This window comes from Amphiprion ocellaris, chromosome 8 (assembly GCF_022539595.1).
Source record: "Amphiprion ocellaris isolate individual 3 ecotype Okinawa chromosome 8, ASM2253959v1, whole genome shotgun sequence".
NCBI lineage: Eukaryota > Metazoa > Chordata > Actinopteri > Pomacentridae > Amphiprion > Amphiprion ocellaris.
This window is the reverse complement of record NC_072773.1, coordinates 20,756,657-20,781,701: the sequence shown is the minus strand read 5'-3', so window position 1 is coordinate 20,781,701 and position 25,045 is coordinate 20,756,657. Positions and strand designations below refer to the sequence as shown.

The following is a 25,045-nucleotide window of genomic DNA, read 5'->3' as shown; positions in this document are numbered from 1 at the left end:
TTTGAGATTTATGCTGCTGTTATTTGTTTAGTCCAGACTAAATGACAGAAATCCACAACTGTAATTTTATTTCAGGACTCGGTTATTAAATGTCAAAACAATCCATGTGACTCTAAAAACTCAACAGCTGAACTCTCCACAAGGATCCAAAATAAGTTGGACTTCTACATGAGAGCTTTAATTATTCTTCATCTACTACCTGAAAAGTTTGGTCAATAAAAAAGACAAAACTAAAAACAGACTTTGTGATTTTTCTGCTCACATGTTGTGTTGTTGTAAACTTGCTCTTTCAAATAAATAGCCGCCTAACCCCCTGGAAACCAGCGTCTGTCCTGTTTTTGTGTTGCTCCTCGGCGACCCTAGACAGCCGGGTCGTAATGTTTTTTTGAGCAACACACCATACTATGACGTTTTTACAATGATGGTTCTACTATGGAACCAGTTTGACATGTTCAGGTGTTCTTTGTGTGGAAACGCAGAGATTTCAGGTATCAGAAGGTGGTTTTCAACTTTCTTTGTTAACTTTCTGCTTCAAATTTAAATTAAATTTCCTTCACTAACCCCGCCCTCTGGACTTCCAGTAAGCTGTGTTCCTATTGGCTGTCCAGGTGGCTGCTTGGTATTATCAGGAACACCTGAGCAGCTCAGTGTCTTCCTGCTTTATGTGGCTGCAGACAAACATTTCCTCTGTTTCTCTTCACCACAGAACTGGGTTTGGCTCCATTGCTTCAGTTTGTTCTTTAGGCGTTGGCTTGAAGCTTCCAGCAGTAAAATCGTCTTTAATGTGTTTCTTGGTGTGTTTCAGGGCTTTGTTCTGGATAGTTGTCTTGGTAAATGTGATTCTTTAGCCACAGTTAGCACATGGTGCTAATGTGTGCAGTGATTAGTGGATTTGGTGCAGCTGAGTTGTGTCTTTATCTTGGCTGTAGTGAGTCTTTAGAGGTTTCTGGTCAGACACATTCTGAATTCTTGTAAGTGAAGCAGCGTTGGTTGTCCAGAAGGTAAGAGTTCCTGTCCTGATTCTCTGTTCTCAGAGGTTCTCTGGTAGGCTGCAGGAGACTTTAGTGTTTGGGTTGTACTAGTTTGGTTTTTGTACGGTTTCATTTGGACGACTATCTTGAGGCCCCTCCATGTAGTTTAGTGAGGTTTTCTGGAACAGTTCTACAAAGCAACCTGCAGCAGAAGAGATTTGGAGAGTTTTTAGGAAGTTCTGGAGACCAGACTTTAGAGCAGCAGAAACATTTGTCAGCAGTTTGAGCAGGAGAAGGTGAGCTTCAGAGTAGAAATGAGAAGGAAACCTTCTTGACCCGTGTGGTGAGGTCCTGTACCAAGAGTTTGAGCAGGTTGTGAAGAGTCTGTAGTTCTTTGGTCTGAAAGCACAAGAAGAGTCGACTCATTAAAGGAGAAAACAGGAGATATTGTTGGTTCTTCTGTCGCTCTGCAGTTTCCTTAGACTGAATATCAAGTTTATATTTTAAATGATTTCCCATGTGAGCCCAAGAAGACTTCAATAAACTCCCACCATCCCCTGGACACAACATATTTTATTACCATGTTAAATTTTTTATTTATTTTTTTTATTGTTTTTGAGTTTTAATCAGTTTTAGCATAGTTTTTTTTCTCTTTGCTTGTGTAGTTTTGTCATCTGTGTAAAAGGTGCTAAACAAATAAAATTGAATTGATAAACTGAATAATTGACTAACTCATGATTGTGACAACAGAAGTATTTTCATTGTGATTTAAGGGTTTATTTCATTTTTAAGGTTGGGGTTAAAATCTTGACAGAAAGAGAAGATTAAAGAAATAAACTACATAACAAAAAGCATATAAAGGAAAAAAATTAATACAATAAAACTTTAAAAAATGTTTTATTATTAAAAAGATTGAAGAAATTTAAGATGTAATTTTCTAATTAAACATTTAATTTTTTAATTAAATGTTTTGTCTTTTTAAAGGTTTAATAATCTAATTAAATGTTTTGCATTTTTAAAAAAATGTTTAATATTCTTCTTGTATTTTTTAAATGTTTAATTGTCGAAAATATTTTATCTGTACTTTTTAATATTTGTATTTTAAAAATTTTGTTTAATTTCACAATGACATGTATTGTATCTTGTTGAATTATCTAATTCAATATTTTGTCTGTTTAATAGAATTTAATTGTATTTAATGTTTAACTCTATTAAACAGACAAAATATTGAATTAGATAATTCAACAAGATACAATACATGTCATTGTGAAATTAAACAAAATTTTTAAAATACAAATATTAAAACATACAGATAAAATATTTTCAACAATTAAACATTTAAAAAATACAATTAAACAAGAAGAATATTAAACATTTTAAAAAATGCAAAACATTTAATTAGATTATTAAACCTTTAAAAAGACAAAACATTTAATTAAAAAATTAAACGTTTAATTAGAAAATTACATCTTAAAGACAATAAAAGTTTAAATAGGAATTAAACAGAAAATACAATGAAGCATTTAAGAAAATTAAACATTAAAAGGTGGTAAAACATTTAAAAAGAAAAACCTTAAAGATTTAATTGAAAAATTAAACATTGGGAAAGAAAAGGAAATTTTTCAAACAAGCCGATAAAACATTTGAAAAAACAACAATTAAACATTAAAAAGACAAAACATTTGGAAATCAAATCAGAAATTAGAAAAGAATAAAAGGTGAGAAAAGAGCAAAACTAAACATTTAAGAAGAATCAAACTAAAGACAAAACATTTGAAAAGACACCAGTTAAACTTTAGAAGATCAAATTAAACAGAAGAAACAATAAAATGATCAAAACAGCAAAAACAGATAAAATTCTTAAAGTGTTTTCTAGTCTGAAATGAAAACATCAAGTTGTTTCTTCAAACGTTTCCTCTTTCTATGTTCTTGGTTTGATTCTGGACAGATTTACTAAGAACTCATTTCAGAAAACTGCTTTCCAGATAAAGTCTACTAGTAGTTCAAGGCATCGATCAAACTAATGTTACCTTCTGATCTCCACAAACTTTACTGTTCAGTGAAGAGAATCAAAGTTTGTTAAGGATTTCTAAAAACCCACAGGTGAAGGTCTGAGAAGAACTCGGATGGTCTAAATGTGAAATCAAGACACATGGTCACAAGTTTTAAGGCTTCTGTTAACTAGAAAGTTCAAACTAACAGAGAAGTACTGAGAAACTTTTAAAACTTCAGTCCTCAGACTGTCTGAAGGTTCAAACTAACAGAGAATTACTCAGGAACTTAGAGGATATCAGTCCTTGGACTGTCTGAAAGTTCAGTCTAACAGAGAACTATTGTGGGACTTAGAAAATTTCAGCCCTCAGACTGTGTGAAAGCTCAGGTCCTGAGGACTCGGGAGGTCTGAAGGCTTTGGAAAGTCTTGGAACTGAGGGTTCCACCCTCCAGCACAAAGGCTGAAGTCCAACCTCCTGAGAAAAACGGTCGAGTCGAGACCCGAGTTAAAAAAAAACCCCGAAAACGACAAAAAATAGATGATAAATGCGCAAAAAAAAGAAGAATTAGTATCTGAGCAAGTAGCTCAGGGGGATAAGAAGAGGACTACAGAGCGGAAGGTCGCAGGTTCAAGACCCGCCACTGGCACTTTTCTTTCTTTGTCTTTGTCAGGATTTTGATAAAACTTAAGAAGGGTCTGGTCTTGAACCAGCGACCTGCAGCTCCACAGGCAAATCCTTAACTCACTGAGCTACAGATCAGATAAAAAGAAATAAATTCGTCGTCCCTTTGACATCGTAGTTGCTGAAGTGACCACATGGGCGGAGCCAAGGCGGAGTCTGGGTGGAGCCAGGGCGGAGAGTAGGCGGGGAGGTGGGTGGCGGCCTCCCCCCCTCTACTCCCCCACCTCCCCCCACTCCCCACCACATCTTCCCCCGCCCAACGAGTTCTTCGAGTCTCCACGAGTTCTTCGAGTCTCCACGGGTTTTCCCGAGTTTCTGGAGTTTCCACGAGGTCAGAGGCAGAACAAGTTGTCATGAAGAGGTGTTGAAGTCGGCCAGGATGGACTGACTTTTTACAGCGACTAGAAGGAAGACAACTAGAAGAGCAGGTCTTTAACCACCATCCATAAAATCCATGGAGTCGGCTCCAGAGAAATGAAGGGAGGTCAACTTTTATCAACCTCCATCCAGATGTTCAACTTCATATCTTTACTTTGACATTTTTAGCACCACAAACCTTTAGTATCACACTTTATCATCATTTATTAGGACTTTAATGGAATCCACCAGCAGATTTAGTTTTTGTTGACAAACTTTATTTTTGTCATCGTGGGACTGCAGTATTTAAAACTGTTCCTTCTATTTGACCTCATGTTTATTAGTTTTAGTGGAGAAAGTTATTTTAGTTGTCGATTAGTCTCTTAAAAACCAAATAATAAATTGGATTAGTCAAGGGGTTTAATTTTGTTACTTTGTCATATTTTAAATAGGACAAAAATTATAAAAATAAAGTGTCTTGAGACAATTTGACCTGTAATTGGCGTTGATTTCAAATTGTATGTATCTTGTAATGTTGGAGTAATTCAGCCATATATGTTGGAAAACACATTTTCTTTGACCATTAATCTGTTGTTTTCTCCAGTAATTCATTTCTTGTTTTGGTTTATAAAATGTCAAATACAAATATATTCAGTTTACCGTCACAAAAACCAAAAAGATTTACATTCATGATGCAGAAATCAGGCAGTTTTTCACTTTTTATCTTAGTTTAGTCAGAAAGATAGTTGATAATGTGTGAATTGTTGCAGCTTGTGAGCCGTAGAAGGTTTTAATCTTTGGGGCCGAGCGTCAAAAAACATTTAGAAACCAACATCAACAAAACACTCAAAGATCTGAACATCATTTGCATGACAATGTCAAATTAAAGGACATTTATTTCCAATGTAAATGTGTGATATTCATCCTCTGGAGCTTTCTCTTCACATCGTCTTCCACCTGGACTGGTTTGGTCAGGAGCATGTGCAACAAACATTTGAAAAACTGCACTTTAACATCAATGAATGACACTGAAGTTTAATCTCTACATAAATGAGACTGAGTCTGGATGTGCTGCTCTGTCATTAACTCCTAAGTTTAGGGAAAGTTCAAACAAAAGAGGACAGTTCAGATAAGACTTGAGAATGAGCTTATTTTGAACAAACATCTCAGACTTTCTGAGCTTCAGCACCTACAGCAAGATAATTCAACAAGCAACTCAAGAGATCCAGAAGTTGGAGAGAGTTAGCTTTAGCTGAGCCAAAGAACATGTGGGACGCTAACCAAGCAAACATTTCAGACATTTCTCTGTGAATTCAGTGAAATAATTTACTATTTAATGACAGCTACACATCTTAACTCAGTCTCATTAAAACAGACTCTAATTCAGTGTCATCCATCCATATTAAAGTGCAGTTACCCAAAATGTTTGTTGCATGAGCTCCAACAAAACCTGTCCAGGTAGAAGGCCACTTTGACAAACAGGAAGTGGACGATTCCAAGCAGATTTATAGAAGGGAGAACCGGACTGTACTAAGTGTGGTCGAGTATAGAGGGGTGTTTCGTGGGTTTTTAAGGCTGATAATGATTATTAGTGAGACATTTGGAGTAGATATTCATTTGCAGTAAATGAAAGTATTTAAAATCTTGGAGTTAAACTTAGAAGAACACAAACTCTAATAGGAAACTTCGTTGATACGTTTTTGTTTTGTTTACAGATGTTAAGTTAAAGGAGTTTTATTCGTGACGTATAACCAATCAAATCACTCCAGAAGACAGAGCGACCACAGGTAGATAAAGGTTCAGAGCCAAAGTAGCACCATTTTTAAATGTATTTATTACTGTAAATCAGTAAAAAATAAAATACTGATAATCAGTAAATCAGTCAGCCCACAATTACTACAATTCTACAATGTATGTCTCTTTGCTTTGACTTGTTATTTGTACAATATACGATGTATATGATGGCGTTTTTTCATACCAAAGGCTATACTATGATGTTTTCTAAGAGACATACGATGCTACTCTGTTTGTTCTGGCCCTGCACTCCTCCTCTGTTGTTTTCTGGATTGTACTCAGCTGCATGCCTTCGTCCACCCGGCCTCCGTTGACTCGTCCCGCCTGCCGTCTCTGGAGCTGAAGCTGGATTGGAACAGACCAAAGTACAGTCCAATCACGATGCCAGCTGCCACTCAAAAGGCTCCTTCATCTGGCAGGTGGCGGAACTTCTTCTGAGGGGAAGCTGAGCTGGACCGGCAGAACTTTGGAGATGTGTTCCAGTGGTTGGTGGATCTGTGGGGAGATAGAGAGGGACCTTTGAATTGTTCAGAAAGGAAAACAGGAAACCCATTGGTAGTTTTAGTTTAGGGTGCTACTGCGGTGTGTTTTTGGGTTTTAAGAGGTGAACAGGAAGTTTTTTTTCGTACTGATTATCTTTTACTTTGTTCCTGGTTGGAATGCCCATCAATGTCAACATGAAGTTCACTTTTAGTTCTGTTTATTTATTTTTATTTTACTAACACCCATTTGCGTTTAACCCCCTCAAATGTTGTTTTGTTGTAAACTTCCTCTTTCAAATAAATACTCATCAAACCCTCTGGAAACCAGCGTTTGGACTGTTTTGGTGTTGCTCCTCACCTACTTCAGACAGCCGGGACAAAACAACGTTTTGTGGACCAAAGGCTATACTATGATGTTTTTAGCGCGACATGCTACACTATGACGTTTTTAGAGCGACATGCTACACTACGACGTTTTTAGAGCGACATGCTATACTATGATATTTTGTTGAACGACATGCTATACTATGATATTTTGTTGAACGACATGCTATACTATGATGTTTGTTGGGCGACACTCTATACTATAGGCTTTTTAAATTGACATATTAGTATGACGTATTTTTGTTTTAGTTTTTTTTGTTTTTTAGCAACATATAATAAGAATTTGAACAGTTTTAAAAATTACTATACTTTTACTTGTGCAATGAAATATTATTCTATGGCATTTTTTAGACGACATGTACTCTGATGTTTACTTGAAAAACATACTATTTTGACAATATACTGCACTATGACTTTTTTCAACCACATATCATACATGACAATTTCATTTTGCACTTTTTGAACCACATAATAATCAGTTGGGTTTTTTTGCCGACATGCTATACTATGAACTACAGGCCATACTATTAAATTCTTGAAAAGTATACTATACTTTGACATTTTCTGAACTACATCCTATACTATGGCGTTATACACAGAGTGCTTTGGTTACATGTTGATTTATAATCTAGATTTTTTTCTGTTTTGTTTTTTGACAGGATTACCACAGACCTGACCATGAACACCGCTGACACCCACCTGAGGGAGACGCTGCCTAAGATCTCAAGGCTGCTTGGTCGTGGTCTTTCTGGTCCTGCTCCAGAACACCTTCATCAACTACATCTTCTTTTGAAGAGGCCCTCAGATGCTGCAATCTCTGACTTTAAGGAGGAATTGCTACTTTCACTCTGTAATGAGACGGCAGTTATTTTAAAGACCCAGGTCCTGGCGGCTTTGAGTGAAAGTTTAACACCCATCAAAACAGAACTACAGACAGTTAAATCTGAGCTGTGGGTCAGTATTTCAAACATCAAGTCTGACCCGGCTGCCCTAAAGCATGCTGTGGGTGAAACGGAAACTTCACTCTCCACATCACCGAAGACATCATCACAGTCCAAAGCAAAGCACCTGTCTGTTGAACTTTTAAAAGTGGACTATAAATGTGAAGAATGTGAGCAGCAGCAGACTGTGAGCGGCGGAACAGATGTGATCAGAAAGAAGTCATTTTCTTTTTTCTTTTCTTTCTGGTTGACTTGATGCTGTCAGATGCAGATGTTGGAGCTGATTCTGATCTTTTAGGATAAAAAGCTGCTTTTCCTTCAATGACTTTTCAGGAAATTATTCTCTCAGGTTTTCTCTGCTATTTATATTTTTATTTTCTGTGATTATTTCATTATTTCTTTATTGTAAAAATAAAGTTTGAGGCAAAAAGACTCATTTAGTTATTTTAATCCTGAAATCTTTGACGTAGCAGAACTAAACTTCCATTTTCCTTCTTGTACTTCTGATACTAGAACTAAACGTATCTTCAACATGGATCATCTGCTTTTAATGAATCAGCAGCAACATCACAACAACAAATGAGACAATTTTCAACAAATTAATGAAACTGATGTCATTTAAAACTATCAGTCTGTTTTAGTGTCAAATTAAAGCTGATTACTGACAACTAGAACATTAACGTTACTGTTTTAATTTCATTTAAGTTTCCTGAACGTTACATTAATGTCAACCAGCCACAGTTTTATGAACTTAATGAACCACATTACAGGAACACAACACACTTCAGCTGTTTACGTGAAACTCAACACATTAGCTTGATGCTACGTTAGCTTTAATCAGGCTACGACTAGCAGCTAGCTCGGTTAGCATCGCTAACATTAAAGCTAATATTTACTATGCTAACTTTCTTCTCTGGTCAACACACACTGAAACAAACTCCACCAACATCTGGAGTGCATGGCACACATTATATCTGACACTAAAGCTGCATATAAAGTGCATTAAAAGCGGCACCGATACGAAAATAAACATTTACTTACCGAACTATCAGAGTCCTTTCAGTGTCTGCTGGTAGAATCAGCCGAAGGTAGAAAACTGGTTAAAACAAGCCAACGGGCAGGAAAACTGTCTGTGGAAAATGTTCTGCTGCTGCACCGATAAATAAACCAACAGTTATTATATCAGAATTAATCCAAACGAGGAGAGCAGAGTCTCTGCTGCCTCCTCCATAGGACCTGTCAATCATTCCAGACCGGACTGTCAATCAAGTAGTCCCGCCCCCTGGCTTAAAACTTTAAAACTTTAACGCTCTATAAAAAAATCTGTATTGATTTATTTTAAGATCGGCCACCTGATCTCTCATTTTGACCATGAAAACTAACGAAAAAATATGTATATACAGTCTATGCACCATACTCAGTTTGGCTCCACACTTGCTGATGACCGCTTCCGGTCTCAGAAAATGGAAAAAATGGACCTTTCTTCGTTTCTGTCTCTTACTGATTTTACTTTCTTGTTATTCTAAATATAAAACGAAAATCAAAGCATTTTTTTAAAAAATCGTATATCCCTTTTGATCATGAAAAGGAAAAACGCCTCGTATTTCAATTTTAATTTTTGTATCTTAAAATGAAAATCAAATAACCACTCATTTTTTCTTTTTCAGTACCCGTTTCAGAACGGAAAATCCAATTATCGGATTCAGATCCGTACACGGACCTAAAATGTATATTTTTTCCAATCTGTAACAATTTGCCATTATTTTTTTTTTTATTTTCTGATTTCCCCTGTTTTGTTAAATTACAGATAATAACTAGTAACATCACAGGAAAAATGCAACCATTTTTCAGTGTAATAAAACTGATCAAAACTGTAAATAATGTCCACATCAAATATCTATATTTTTATGAATTATAATTTGTTCCTTTTACTATGTTTAAGAGTAAGACAAATAAAATTATAAAGATTTTACTGTATTTAAATCTGAAACAAAAAATTTACAGATATCTTACGTTGCTTAAAGAAAAATTATGTATATTAAGTACTAAAAAAATGTTTTAAAAATGTCATCTGTATTTTTACAAACATTTCTTTTACAATGTGTGACCATAAAATTACAGTTACATCTGCTAAAATGTTATTATTATTATACAAATATTCACTTATTTCTTTTACAATATTCCACCATTTTTCTGGCACCATTGCTGCCATGTTTTTAGAGATTATCCTGTTTTTGTTTCTTCACAGCGCAGCTACTGCAACTTTTTACAGACCGTATAATGGCTCTGATAAATTACACATCTATCCTACATTGTGGTTGTGATTCAATAGAAGCTGTTGGTGGAAATTATGAGCAGCAGCAGCTCCAGGAAAGAGGCAGTTAAAGCCACACAGAGACAATATAACCTTTGAGATATCACCTCACTGCTGCTGTTACTGGGAAACCAAATGCAGAAGTTTTATTTAAATACAGATCAAAAGAGATGTTGCTGCACTTTTTATGCAGTTATTGAAGGTAAAGCTGATTCATCCAAGTCACGCCAGGCAGATTCCTCTTTTTTGGCCTGCAGTGTTTTGTAGACATTTTAGAAGTAAAAGACAGATTCAATGTGTAAATGCTTGAGGTCTTCTTTACTCCACACCTGTCGTCTCCTCAGGCAGGTGTCCGGCCTGCTCTGGTGCTTCCTTATGTAATCGCAGATTATTTGTTCTCTCTTTGTTAAACACTCTGACTGACTGGAAACTGCACAGTTATGATGCTGCCATTTTTTTTAAACCTTACAGTCAGTTGTATTATCTTATCTTTATGGTGGATTTCCGCCACATTTGTCGCCCACATCCTGCGCCTTGACAACCCACACAAGCTCCTACTCCTGTGTCAGACATCGCATACAGCCTGCTACACCGGCCACCCACGCTTTATGACGCCCCAAAACTTCCCTTTTTAGAGATATTTCTGCTCCAGACTGGTTAATCTCTTGCGTGAGAATAACATTTCTGGTTTTGTCTGGTGTCTCTTTCATGCACACAGGGAGCTGTGTGAGTGTTGAGCCAATCAACCCGCTGCTTCCTTATTTTTAACCAACAAGAACTGATCCATTAATTTAACTGGAGGCACTAACGGCCAACAAGAAACTGTGACGCATGTCACGCTTGACAAATAGCACTTTGGTCTGAGCTGTTTCCCCACAGAGGCTCAACTCTGTCCCACCGGCTCTCCTGCTTCCTCTTCTCAAAGGTCCTTTGACATCACTGACAGATATGGTCCAAAATGTACATTTTGTTTACCAAATTAAGTGATCACAATTTCAAATATATTCATTCAATTTTCAGAGAGCACTTCCTTGTTACACTACGGTGAAAAGATGTTTGCAGAACATTAAACACACACTGAGAGCAGATTTTTTTTTTTTTTTTAAAAGGTCACAATATTCTAAATCTTGTTCCTGAGGAAGAGAAATCTATTTCTGTAGTGTCAGTTTATTCACTGAAGCACAAAATATCTGCCTCTGTAATTACTTTGAGGTTGCATGCGAAGGGACACCAGGAAGTCATGTGTGCATGTGAGGGGCCTGAGGCGTCACTGGGACCTTTTTCTCTCATCTTGGGTCTTTAATGTTAAAATATTAGTCCACTGATGGAACATTGGGCTTTTCTCTGAATATGAGTGTCTGCCATCAGGAAAAACATATGTATGAATAAATGTTGGTTTTAAGTTTTTTTCAGTCAGTACACAGACAGGCACTTAATCAGCAGCCACTTTACGGCTTGGTTCATAGCAAAATGGTCCAATGTGATGGTTACAAGTACTTAGATTTGAGAAAGTAAACTAAATATTTGGGAGTTTTGAGACCAGACATGTGATGGCATCTCTTTGAGCTCAGGGATATGCTTTTCAAAAAAGGTTTTCTAATGTTTTATAGACCATATGATTGAGTAATTAATTGGCAAAAATAGTCACCAATCTCCAAAAGTGTTTTATCTTGAGCCTTTTCTTGTCAAAGCAACTGAGCAAAAACAATAATCCAGCCTTTTTCGGTGTATCAAGTATTATTACACAGACACACGCAAGTATATTACAACATATATTGTTGTGACAGAGCAGTGAGGTATAAATTTAAGAAGTGATGAGTAATTCCACTTTAAATGACGGAGGAACAGTGCAAGAAGCTGCAACCTACAGACTAAAACTAATCCACCATTTAGTCCTTGAATCAACAGCAGTGTTTTAGCAGGCGGGCGGCGTCCAAATATTTGCAACAGCAGCCACACGCCTGGACTAATCTCCTACTGGGTTAATTACTGAGCATCTCCTCGTTTGCATCCTCTGTCTCTGCTAAATGGCCCCTTCACACATTGTTTTTAGTGAACCATCATCTCGACTAATTATCCCCTCGTTACACTTTCAGCCCATTCACTCTAAACTGCTGTTTTAAGCACCACTGAGCATGCATAACAACCACCCCCCTCCCCAGCCCTCACTCCACTGTCTGAAGAGGGCCCGGCTCCAACACATGGCCGCATACCATCGCTCACCATCGTCCACACTCCTGATGCATCTGTGAATGAGCAGCGGAGGACAAAAGGGATCAACGCCGCACAGCCAACGGAGAGAGTGACCACCATGACCTCATGGGTCAGCTGGGAGCCAGGAATGAAAAGACTCCAAGCAGCCCCCGCCCAACAAACACACACACACCCAAGCAAAGCCCTCGGACAACTGAAGCCGCCATGGGAATATGGGAGCGTGGAAGAGGAGGAATCGGCACTCAGGAGCTGAAAGAAAGCGGTTGTGTTTGGAATTTTGGGTCATGCCTTTCTCTGCACATTCCTCGCTATTCTCCCAACAATAAACTGTGTCAGAGTCGATACAACAGCCTCCATTCTGGATACGTAGCAGCATGAAAAGCCTCAAAGCATCCAAAGCCACACACTAACCTCCAAAACTCGGAAGATAACATTCTTAAACTGAGGAAGAGCTGTGCAACTATAAAGGCTTACTATATATAAAAATATCACATGTTACAGGACGCATCTCCAGCGGGGAAATTACAAACAGACTGTGCGCACACTCGAGGTCTGAGCACTAATTCAGGGTTTGGAAGCTACAATTCCCACAATCAGTTGTGGCTTGTGGAACAAAATAGCTTTTCTTGCAGGTTCTGTGCCAGATAATGAGCATGTAACCAGTAAATGCCACATATTTTATTTTTAGGAGTCATGAATTTGGGCAGAAAAATAAAACAGGATCAATAAATCAACTAAGGTCGATATCAAATTCTTACAAAACGTTGTGTTGCACAATTACAGTTACTGTGGGCGATTTATTCAGCTGTTGAAATAAAGGTCAAGCATGCAGTAAAAACAAACAAAAAAAATCCTTCATTCTGTACATAATGTGAACATGTTAAAATAAATAAATAACTTAAAGATCAGAACAAAAACAAAAGTTACGTACAGCTGAGAAACACTGAAAGCTACTGAATGTAGCTAAATGTTCATTGGTCTGGGAGAGGTGCAGCTACAGAGCCAGTACACTTTGGTCTCAAACTCGCCATTCTTTGGGTCTGTTTGCTGTTTTCTTTGGGAGTTTAGTTTGACAGTCACTGCTGCTTTAAGTCTTTTAGGTGAACAGATGTGTTTGCTGCTTACAGTTTGCTCTCCTCCTCCTCCAGCGGTCGATTCAAGCCTGGGATGAATTTGAGGAGGCGCCTGCGGAAGCTCTTCTGTTTGGGTTTCCTCTGCAGCGAGTTGAATCCTCCCTGCTTCTCCCCTGAATTTGATGACGACGAAGATCCCCTCATGTAGCTGCGGGTGCTGGCGCTGCGCGTCAGCTGCGTCTTGGCCGTCATGAAGAGCTCGCTGGCCGGTCGAAGGCGCTGCAGCCTCTGTGGCGGCTGCTGTTCTTTGTTTTTGTCTGCGCTTTCTGAGTCCACGTTGCCGTCCGTCTGGTAAATGCAGGTCTGGTAGAGAGGGTCGTCCTCGGTGGCCGTGCTGAGGAAGCTGGCGCTGCTGCTGGTGCTGCCGGTGCATCGGAGAGCTCTCTGAGCAGCAGGACTGGGAGCACCGAGGCTGCCGTATACACCTGCTGACTCCAGGGACTCGTACACGGCAGCATCACTCATTACTATACCTGCAGGAGAGAAAGGACATGGTAGGACTCAACAACTTCAACCAAAATTATTCCAATTTTTTGTTTGTGTATCTGGTGTTAATCCCGAATGCCGCATCCCAGTGTAAGAACAAAAAAAACCACACAAACATGGATTCAAAATGAAAGACTGCATGATCTGCAGCCCGGACGCTCTTTGTTTTTAAAGAATGTACCCAGTACTTCTAGGAAAGCAGTGCGGATACTTATTAGATTATCTCAGAGGAATATGGTAACAGAATTAACAGTACTGGGAAATGATTTATTTCACTGGTGTAAACAATCTTCAATCACCAAGTTTGAGGCAGTTCAGAAACATAATAAGCAATAGAAAGTAGATTTTTCTTTTCTAATACAAGGCAACACACATTTGTTTGTCTGACTGGAACTGGGTGGAGATGTGGAGCACTGGCCAGAGGAGGAACCCATTAAATTTTGGTGCAGATATGGATCACTTTCCTTAAAACTGCAAGACAGGGTATTGGCCTTGATGGATGACTCTCTGATTGTCCTTCCAGATAACTCTCTGAACTACAAACCTCTCAGTGGGTGTTAAAGGAATGTTATCTTTAAAAAAAATACACCATTTATCAGAGCCAGAAACTGTATAAAAAGAGAGAATTCCTGGATCCCTCAATGATTCTTGATCACATTTTCTAATTTAAAAATTTACCAGAAAATTGTTTGCTCTAACCAGACTTAGTAAAAAACAAAAAATTCTGTCTGACTGGTACTCCCAGTACTAAATGCTGAATATGCTGATTCTGTGTTTTTTTTCCACATTTGAATAATTCTAATGATTATGATTGTGTTTTTTATTTATCTATGACATTTTAACTTTGTTATGCTGCACAGAGGAGATTTCTGGGTTCTCTACTTCTAGCCATAGTTGTGCTGTTTCCAGAAAACTTAATATTGCAGCAAAAACTGGCCTAAAGTGGGGAAAATGTGAGTAAAAAATGCTCAGAAACTGCTTGGGGTTCATGTCAAACGGTCAGCCAACTGACTCTTAGTGGATTTTTTTTAACTCTACATTGGTCTAAAAAACTCCAGTATCATTACATTTGAGCTACACAAGAAACCTGAAATGACCTACCATGAACGAGCCTCTGCTCCTGCACCATCAGCGAACGATATTCATCCCACTTCTCATGAAGAGTTTGCTACAAAGGAAGACAGAGACACTTGAATTGACTGTGACAAGAAAACCAAAACATATAATCAATGGCACAACTGAGGATCAAGCACTTTCACATGTAGCTATTCAAAGAAAAGAAAAGCCCACACTGCATCTGTACTGGATAACAAAAACAAAAATGCTCAAATATTTATTGCAGCAAGAGGAATATTTGGAATAAAAGGAAAATCACGACACAAAAAGTGTGCTGAACATGACATATGAGGGTTTCCTCGACAGATGAATGTATTAAAGTTTGATTTGGAGTCCAAGCTATATAGTATTTAGTGAGCAATCAGCATCAACCGCATCTCTGATTGCACCAAATGCAGCGTTTTCTGCAGCAGGTTAATCTTTAAAAAGCTGCATTAGTATCCCAGAAGGCGGCTGTATTGCAGCGGATTAGAGCCGGACAGCTGCTGTAATCTTGGGGGGAAAAGCTCGCTCAGTCGACCACTTCACAGGCAGCTCGAGTTAAGAATGTCTGCAGCGACCAGCGAGCCTGCTGCACAAACTGCTGATGCAACAGGTGGTGCTGCTGGTGGAGACAGGTGTGGAGGGAGGGGGAGGTGGAGGCTCTATCAAGCATTTAACATAATGTGTGTGCATGAGGCTGTTGGACACACAATCAGGCTGACTCACTGCTGACAAAGGGGGAAGAAACGGCTGCAGCGACCGTAAAAAAAAGAGAAAAAACTCACCTTCAGATACTGCAGTCGGGCTTCCAGCTCGGCTTTTCGGATTGAGTCGCTGTAAACCGTCTCCAGCCTTCAAGCGAAAAACCAGAAGGCAAAAGAGTTAATCAGCAGAACAGGATGCAGCTACGCTTATTAACAGTTATGGAACCACAAGGGCAGAAAGCGGCGATAAAAAACTCGACCATATGAAAGGTTCTTTTCATAAGTCGGTGGCGGGAAAAGGCCTGGTGTCGAGCGACAGTTTACAAGCAGAAGGGAAGGATAAGAAACATATACAGTTTCCGCTCAGACACACGAGTGCTGCAAGCCCTTTAAGTTTACATGAGTGGAAGAACAACTTATAGAGCTCGTTTGCACTCTAACAGTTTATACAGTTGTAAGTATAATTTGATGATGTCAGTCTATAAAGTCTGTGCCTACACTTCCCTCTGATGCGGTTCACCTCCCGTCTTTTGCAGGAGCTCTGGAAGCTCACAGACGGGGCCTCGCTAATTGTCCTTTTAATCTTTTACTAGCAGAGATGGGGGGCGAGGAAAGGAGCGGTTCAAATTAAAGACCCACTCAGCAAACTGACGAATACCAAATCCCAACAGCGATGTGCGAGATACTCAAGCGACGACTGACAGACTTATTGGAACTCAATAAAATGAGTAAAAAAAGGCAAAATTTTGAAATACTCCTGATTCTGTTTAACCTTTTAGACTGTGAAGTGTGAATAAATAAAAAAAGTTCTTCAGATTGTTTTGTTTGCGCAATAAAAAGTCCAAAACCCAAATTTATGCAACTGAATTGAAATGATAGAAACTTAAAAACAGCAAATCCTTACATTTCTGTGGCAAAAGCAAATGTGTAGCATTTGCGATGTTAATAAAATACTTTGATTTCTGATTGGGCCTTACTGTTAGTACACTCTCTGATTCGTCACACCCCTGTCATGTGACTGAGCGTTTTACAGGCGCTGCTGACCTGCTGTCTCTGCTAGCAGCTGCTGTGTCGTTACTTTTTGCTCTTGCTGTATTTTCTACAACTTGCACACGCTCAGAGTATGCAGACGGTTATGTAATATGTCATTTTAAAATGCTGTTTTAAAGCTGTGTGGAAGTAAAGCTAAAAACACAATAGACTTCATCAACTCAAATCATCGATGCAGCACGTTTAAAACAACCTAAGTTGACCAAATTATAAAATACAATTTAGTTTTTTCCTCTGTAAAGGAATGCTGCTCTTAATAAATTCACATTTTAATCAAGTATAATCTGAGGGGTGCTATTAAAAGTGCTGTTGTTGTTTTTGTTGCCTGTGTACCTGATTGTGTTTCCACAGGCCCTGATGAGCTGAACAATCTCTTTGTGTCGAAATCCCTCCACGGTGGCCTCGTTCACACTTGCAATGGTGTCCCCTGCACACACACACACACACACACACACACACACACACACACACACACACACACAAACAACATGTGTGTTAACCAGCAGCAGTAGGATCAATATGCACTTTTATCCACTGTGGTTTTAATTACTACAAGATGCAGCCATCTGAGGCCCGTTTGATTCTAAATTAAACCTCAACACATGCAGCACAAATGTGGAAACATGTACAGAGCTGCAGTCGCCTCAAGTAAAAGGACATTTCAGTATGAAAGCATGTTCGTGTAAAAGCTGCATATGTTTGTCTATAAGACTGGCACGGTTCTACCTCAGGTTCAGAGGAATAATTAGATGCGGACTCTCATATGTGACACTGGCCTTTGTGAAACTTCAGCACAAAGCCTTTATTTTTTACTCTTTCCAAAACCACCGCGATGAAGTCATTGTGTTCGCAGAGAGACGCAGGGAACAATAGAACGAGCATGCGAGGAATGTAGGAAGTGAAACTGAAGTGACATACGGAGGTTGGATGAAGGAAATAGGAGGCGGCAGCAGCAGATAATCACCTTCCCCCTTTTTTTGACACTGATGGAGACTTAAGCTGAGAGCCTGTGACTGTCAGGACTTTAAAAACCAGAGACGGTTTACAGGAGCAAAGTGAAGCAGCGCTCTTCAGCATGACATCAAGGAAAGAGATGCTTCTCCTCAGCTCGCTTTGAAAATAATTTCCCTGTCATTGTCCTTATCAAAATGTGCTGGAATATTATAGCAATGCTTCTATTTTCACTGATTAAAAAAAAATAAAATAAGAAAAGTACAAAAAATGGAGCCAGACATGTTTGTGAAATAACAATATCACTCCCATTAAAACTGGCTGGCCCTGCTCTGTCTGGCACGCTGGTGAGAGGAGCTGGCAGATACATGTTGGCTGAAATAGCCGCTCACTAAGTTGTTTGTTGACTGGAAAAATGAGTAGGCAAACAGTGGTATTTGTACTTCCCTAAACAGCGGGCTGGAGCTCATGAGTGCTTTGTTGATGTACGGTGCACAAGTGTCAGCTGGCAAACACAGAAGAGGCCCAGCTGAAGCTAAACCTCATGTGATGCTCACTTCCTCATGTCTATTTCCAGTGCTTTTCAGGTTATTTCAGGCTTGGGTACAAATAAAAAGAGGAAAACATACAGACGGAAAAAGTGTGCACTCACCAACTTTAAGTCCTGCCTGCTGGGCCGGGCTGTCGTCGTGCACCTTACACACAAATGTACACATCTCCACTGAGTTCTGGTCCTGATGATGGAGGCCGTAAGTCTGAAAGAGACAACAAGAACAACCACATTGAATTAAAGCAAACTTGATGGCAAGGGATCAGCTTATGCAACGTGACTGATGTCAGCTGTTTTGAGTGATACAATGCAACACGAAAAAAATACGCTGAATAACATGCTGAGGAAGCCATGAGGGAAGTTGCAGGGAAGAAGATCTTATCACTGAACATGCAGAGATGTGACGCAAACAAGTTAACAAGGAGGTTTTTCTGTTCCTATCTGAGAAAACTGAAACCACGGGTGGACTAAAGTGAATCTGAAAACTGTCCTTACATAACAGAGAAACTGACACAAAAACTCAATAAGAAGCCGCACGTCAGCCTAATAAATGCTGAAAAGTGTTTGAAATAACTATATACCATCTCCTGCAATTAAACACTCAGACAAAGCATTGTATTTTGATACAAGCTGTGTAGAGAGATGAGAAATGTGGTGAAAGAGAGACACAGAATGACATTCAGGACTCGCTGCTACCAGCATTTGCACTCAATGTTTTATGTGCCTTAACCACTCCACTATCATACCACTCCTCCACATCAGTATTTTCATTTTATGCCACTTTTTACTGCTCCACCATATTTCAAAGACAAACTACCTCAGTGAACTGAAAGCTTTGGCTACAAGTTACTGTGTGGATAAAGATGAGGAGTGAAAGTAAAGTCTTCCTCGTTGCATGTCTCGGTTTTGGCTAAACAACAGCTCAAAACCCACAGATAATTAGTTTACAACGATACAAACCAGAAAAAAATCAGAGACTCACTGTCATTTCATTTAAAAGGACAAATCAGTCAAAGCGCAATGAATAACTGTGTGACATTAAACTGAATATCTTTGGGTTGTGGACAAAACAAGACAATTGTCATCTAATCAATAATAAACTAAATAACTGACAGATTAACCGACAATGAAAACACTTGTTAGTTGCAGGCTTTACATTTATATATTTTTTTCTCCAGTAACACTCTGACTGCAGGATATTTACTTCTGTTTGCTGATTCTTCAACTGTCAGAAAACACTGTGTTGTCTTGGAGACAGTTTTGTTACTTCCACATATATTTGCATGCTCTTCCTTGTTTCAGTCACCACAGTATCTCTGCAGAAGGTCAGAGCGCTGCACGCTGCAGACAGACTTCCCCTTGTCATACAGACATCAGTCAGTCAACACGATGCTGCTGCTGCTGCTGCTGCTGCTGAAGAAGCAGCAAAACTAAGAGTAAAATACACACAAGTTATCAAGCTTCCCATCTGTTACAGTCAAGTACTCCTGTTAAAACATGGATCCAGCCTGCATGAGTGTGTCTTCAGGAGATGTACGTGTGTCTGTGCCTGTGTTTGCTGCTGGGTTCTGTCTCAACAGCCTGAAAGTTAAACAGATACCCATGCAAATATTGTCAAAATGCAAATATGACATTTACATGATGGATCCTCAGCGCCACATCCGTACTAACAGAGCAGATACCGAGGGAGGAAAGCCATCAGGAAACACAGGTCTCCATCTCCATCAGGCTGGTCCTCGTGATCTCACGTCCGTCAGGCCACAGCAGGCAGGAAGGGCGGGGGCCTCAACAAAACCGTAAATAGAACAATACGCGTTTTCCTCAAAGAAGCACTTCACTCTCTGAGGCTTCAACTGACCGCCAACGCCGTATAATATCCACGATACATTCACACGCTTTAATCATCGCAGAAAACTATTTAAAGAATGGGGTCTGAGCAACAGAGTCGACACTGTGAGACGACGCTTCAGGGCGACAGACAGACACTGAGGTCAAGCATGATACTGCACGGAAAGCGTGAGAGTAAACCAGCAGCTTAAAATACAGATGCTGAGAGAAAAAAATACATAAAACCATCTCCTCTTCTCTCTAGTCACAAGATTAACATCAACGAGGTATTTGACTGATGCGTGACCTCTTATCTCCAAACACTGGGATTAACAGATGCAGGACAAGATGTACATGTTTCACTCACTTAAATTTCATCACTTGCTGACAGAGATGTGGCCGATAGTGGAAAATCCTATTAAAAGGCACTTCAGAAATCCCCCCTGCTTATGTGGCTGTTAATCTTCTTACCTGAATCTCAAAACCGAAGGTCTCCTCCTCTTTTTTCTCCAGGACCACCACCTTCCTAAAAGAAGGCGAAGAAGAAAGACACTGTCACTTTTACTTTAATACCTTCCTGTCTATAGTGCAGTTATCACAACTTCTTTTATAGTGATTGACTGGATAAATTAGCAAACTACTATTCTGATAAGAAATGTATCCAATAAGTCATATCGTTGAGAGAATATTTGCTGTTTTTTATCAGTTATTTGTGGCACATAGCTGTTGTTCTTGGCCTTCATCACCTGGTAGAGCCGTAGAAAGGCATGTAATTAGAAAAAGCTGTAACAATTATTCGACAAATAGACCCAGAAACTTTTCAGATATCTGATTAATCATTTTTCAAGCCAGTTTTCTGGTTTTCTGTGTTTTATATCATGTAAATTGAGCATTTGGATGTCGTCTTGAGCTCTAAGATACAGCAAGGAGCATTTTTTTTACTGTGTTCTGATGCAGTAGAAGCACGCGTTTTCTTTCCCATACATTCTTCCTCTGCCTACATTACCCACAATCCCACATTTGTTTTCTTTTATTTTTAAGCTTGTAGTCCTTGTAGTTCCATCCACATCAGTGTAGTTGCCCTTTAAAGCAAATAAATATTACCGGAACGCATTAGCATACAGGCTAATGATAAGGATATTTATTCAGAATAACTTTCTGTTCATAAAAATGCCAAATGAAAGACACAGAGGGTTGGATGTCAATAAGGGGTTAATGGCTGGATTCATGTGCATCCTTATCTAAATTGCATAACAAGATATCTCTACTGGCAGAACAGGGCTTCTTCTGTTTCCAGCAGCAGCATGCGGACGTCACAGACAGACATACAGTACGACAGTCTGTTGGACCGGAGGACGTCAATACGAGACGTCTCAGGCAGAAACAGTTAATACATGAAAATTCATGACAACCCTCAAGAACATCACGCATAACAATGGCTGCTATCACAAAAGATCAGTGTTCTAATGGTGAATGTTCACTCTGAGATGCAGTTTCTCAGTTTCTAGACGTCATGAAAACATCCATGTGGAGGCAGAGTAAGAGTGAAAGAGATGAGAAAGTCCAAGGATAGTGATGAGGGAGACGGTACCTTTGTGGTTCTGGTGTCTGCGTTAAGGGTTTCCACTTCTGCAGCCCGGCGCCCTGCCAGGAGAAAACGAAAGAACACATGTAGCGTCAGACACCTGCGTGAGATCAGAGATTACTCAAGAGGGTTTCCCCCAACTTTTCCTGAACACACCCACTGTACACATCAGAGCATCAACCAGTCCATCAGGTCCTGAAGCCTGACACGCGTGCCATGCAGTGTGTTTGTATTTTTAAACCACTGAATCATTATACCGGCATGGAAATATTGTACTGAAACCAGAAATGCGTGTCTGGCTGCTCTCTGTTTACTACCAGCACTCACAACATCAGAAAAAAAGATCTGCAAATAAACTCAATTCCACACCGAATCAGCCGCCTTCAGACGCTCAAACTCCTGACCTGTCTGAAAATTTAAACAATTCGGAGCAGCTGAAACAAACTCCAGTCTATTGAAAGAAACAAATAAGACACAGTGGTGAGCAGACGGCCACAATACCTGCATTGAGAGTGAAATAAAGTCAGCAGCAGGTCAGCTCCCTGCCCAACCTGACTGTATAAATAAGGAAGGTATCTGTTCAGAAAACTCCACTAAAAATCACTTAAATCAGTCCACCTCTGTTCCAACTCAATCATTTTCAAATGCTGCTCCTATGAAAGGCCGCTTTGTGCTACAGTCTCTCTGGGTAGTAAAATGTTGCTTTCTTTATGTCCCAACACTTACAGAATTGTGCCGCACTGGTCTCAATGAGTGCATTTATTCATAAATACCCACAGAGCCTGATGGGGGAGGCCTGAGCAGGACCTCCGTCCCCGTCCACCGTACAATGCAGTGTTGTATCCCCTCACTGTAGCTACTCTTGAGTGGGTTTGTGGATAACTGTGCATCGCTTCACAGGCCACTGTTACACATGTGTGTTTGGAAGCAGCTTTCCAAGTAGGACATCCAGTAGTGTCAGAGAAATAAAGCTATTAGAATGGATCAAATGAGCTTTATAGAAGTTTTGTGGAACTTTTAAGCCATACAAGATGAGGCCTTTCTTGATCATGCTGGAAACTATTCTTCAAATGTGTGTTGTCATTATAAATTAAATACAACATATAGAGTGAGAACAGTGATCACAGAGCACATTAGTTGTTCTGTGTGGACAGTTTCCACCACAGTGAGCTCGGTAATCCACCTGATTTAAATCATTTTGAATAAATGAGCACCCCACGTGGACTTTGTAATGCAAATTTTACTGGTCATATAAGTGTTTTATTTTGTGGTAAAGCTGCCTGACGACTACAGACACGCACAAGTCTGCAGTGGTTCATTAATAATGACATATTTTCAAATAAAAATCATTATTATATCAAATGTTTTCACCATCCCTCTATGAAAACGAGTCTGGCTGCTATTTGTTTTTCAAAGTAAAGTAATAAATCCAGGTATAGGGAGCTGGGCAGTGGTCTATCTGACACAACATACATCAGATCAGTGTCTGGGAGGTCCACACTTGCCCCTGGATGGGCTACTGCTGCTAGATGCCCTCTGTAGATAAACTGTGAGCAAGTTCCTCCACAAGTTTGCAGATAAATACACTGAACTGCCTCGAACTGGACACTGATGAACAGCCACTGGACTCAGAAAGGCTCTTATTGTGAAATAATCACAAGTTAGTGAATAAGTAAATAAATATACTTTAAGGGTGACAAAGTATGAACTTTAAGAGCATTTAATTAAATTTAATTTAAAAATGCAGTTAATAGCTAGTATTTTTTACTATTACAGACAGACATAATGACAGAGGCTTAAAAACTAAAATAAACTCTCACCTGCAGATACATTCAGCTTATAAAGTGATGACAGAGGGAGTTAAAATGAACTTCTTACCTTTTTAAAGTTTCTGGGCAGCGTCCCTCCAGAGTAAGCCAGAGTCTTGTAGTTGTAAACCTCCGAGGAGTTGGTCGGTAAGTCCACAGTCCTGCAGCTGTCCGACTTAGACGAAGGGAAATAAATATCGTTGTCCTGGGACGCGGGTCCACTGTCCGGCCCGCTGGAGTTCACCTTCTTCAGCCTCCTGAACGTCATTGTTGCTCAGAGTTGAATAAAAACACAAAGAGCCTTGTTGTCCTCCAGCACAGCGAGATGCTGACCGAGTTCAGGGCTTCAACGTGGAGCCAAATACAGCCTCTCCTGCGAGAGTTTCCTCTCAATATGCTGGAGGCGGAGACTTTGTTGTGAAGGACACAAATGAGCCAATAGTCGCGTTGACGTGCATCCTCTGCGGTGCCTTCAAGTGCACCCCGGAACTTTCTCTTTCACGTTTAGACCGCAGAAAACGAGAGGCTACAAGTGTTTTGCAGAGACAGAAATCTGCAAAAAGCAACAAGTGACGATTTAAACGTAGCTTGTGTTGCAACAGTCACATAAAATAAAATATCAACAAAAAGAAAAACGCTACCCCACATGAGATCAGTGCAAAGTTGAAACGATTAGTTGATTATTTTATTAGCTGAGTGACAGAAATTAATAGGCTACTCAGTAGACTTCTATTTAGATAAATAATTAGTGGTTTGTGACATTTTTTTCAAGCGAAAATGTCTCAAATGTGAGAAATATCACTATTTCATACCAGTGCAAATTGAATATTTTGTCAATTTAGGGACATTTTCACTCTGATGTTTTAAGGACCAAATCACAGACATTAACATATAAAACAATCAACAGATTAGTTGCTGTTCTAAATTAATGACTATAATAAATTCATATAGTGATGTTTGTACATCAAAAGGAAATTAAGTTAGATTTATTTTGATAATCGAAAATATAAAATAAACTTGAGGGCTACAGGTAATCATATATTTAGCTGATGATTTTACATGCTAATTACATTGTGGATTTAAAGTTTAAAATGCTTTTGCTCTGCGTTATTTCCCTTAGATGTTTGACCTTCACTGTGCTGAATAACAAATAGAGAAGAACAGGCTGCCATCAGTAGTCACTTCTTAATAGACTACGGATGTTTCCAACGAAAGAGATGTAATTTAGTAATTTAGGAGTACATCTTTCAGACATTATTACTCAAAAGAGTATTTTCGGTGTCCTTAAACATGACTAGTGAAGTCTAAGTCGTTACATAACTCTTGGTCAGGCCAAAGTTTTGCAATATTCAGACAGTTGTGTAAATCCTCCCAGCGCTGGCAAAGTTTCCACACATACTGTAAGTGATCAGGTCAAAAGTCCTGATATGTCCGACAGCATTTGAAGGTAGCATTTGTTGCTCGCAGACAAACCGTCAGCTTTTTGTTGCTTTTAGTGTTTTTGTTGCTCAGAATTACTCTCCTGGGAAAAATCTCACAGAGATTCCATCTGCTCTTTGTCAACAACTAGATTAAGTTGGAAAATAAAATAAAAAGATCACTCTAACAGAGGCGCAGCAGACAATTATTTTGAAATAATGGACCAGCTCATGTTGGAGCCATCTAAGGTCAATGACGCCCCCCTGTGGTAGAAACACTTTCTACCACAACTAGTGCTGTAT

The 25,045-nt window shown here is 39.3% G+C and overlaps 1 protein-coding gene across 3 annotated transcripts; it reads right to left on the bottom strand.

Moving 5' to 3' along the window:
- Window positions 1–5,817: 5,817 nt before the first annotated feature.
- Window positions 5,818–24,931, bottom strand: tamalin (trafficking regulator and scaffold protein tamalin). 3 transcript variants are annotated; one of them, XM_055013113.1, is made up of 10 exons: window positions 23,395–24,931; window positions 21,523–21,575; window positions 20,403–20,457; window positions 18,207–18,309; window positions 16,937–17,030; window positions 15,635–15,701; window positions 14,853–14,919; window positions 8,646–13,738; window positions 7,363–7,511; window positions 5,818–6,314 (listed from the first exon to the last, which is right to left on the bottom strand). In XM_055013113.1, the coding sequence occupies exons 1-8, from the start codon at window positions 23,590–23,592 to the stop codon at window positions 13,254–13,256; spliced, it is 1,122 nt and encodes a 373-aa protein (XP_054869088.1). In that variant the 5' UTR covers window positions 23,593–24,931; the 3' UTR covers window positions 5,818–6,314; window positions 7,363–7,511; window positions 8,646–13,253. The 3 variants fall into 3 exon arrangements, with proteins under 3 accessions (XP_054869088.1, XP_054869087.1, XP_023147532.1); XM_055013112.1 differs by having other exon boundaries at window positions 7,363–13,738; XM_023291764.3 differs by having other exon boundaries at window positions 5,818–6,292; window positions 7,363–13,738.
- Between the last annotated feature and the right edge of the window lie 114 nt (window positions 24,932–25,045).

Coding starts and splice junctions, on each gene's coding strand:
- tamalin (XM_055013112.1), bottom strand. CDS start 23,592: ATGACGTTCAGGAGGCTGAAGAAGGTGAACTCCAGCGGGCCGGACAGT. Junction 18,310..20,402: donor CCTTCGGTTTTGAGATTCAG/GTAAGAAGATTA, acceptor TGTCTCTTTCAG/ACTTACGGCCTCCATCATCA. Junction 13,739..14,852: donor GGAGCAGAGGCTCGTTCATG/GTAGGTCATTTC, acceptor TCTCTCCTGCAG/GTATAGTAATGAGTGATGCT.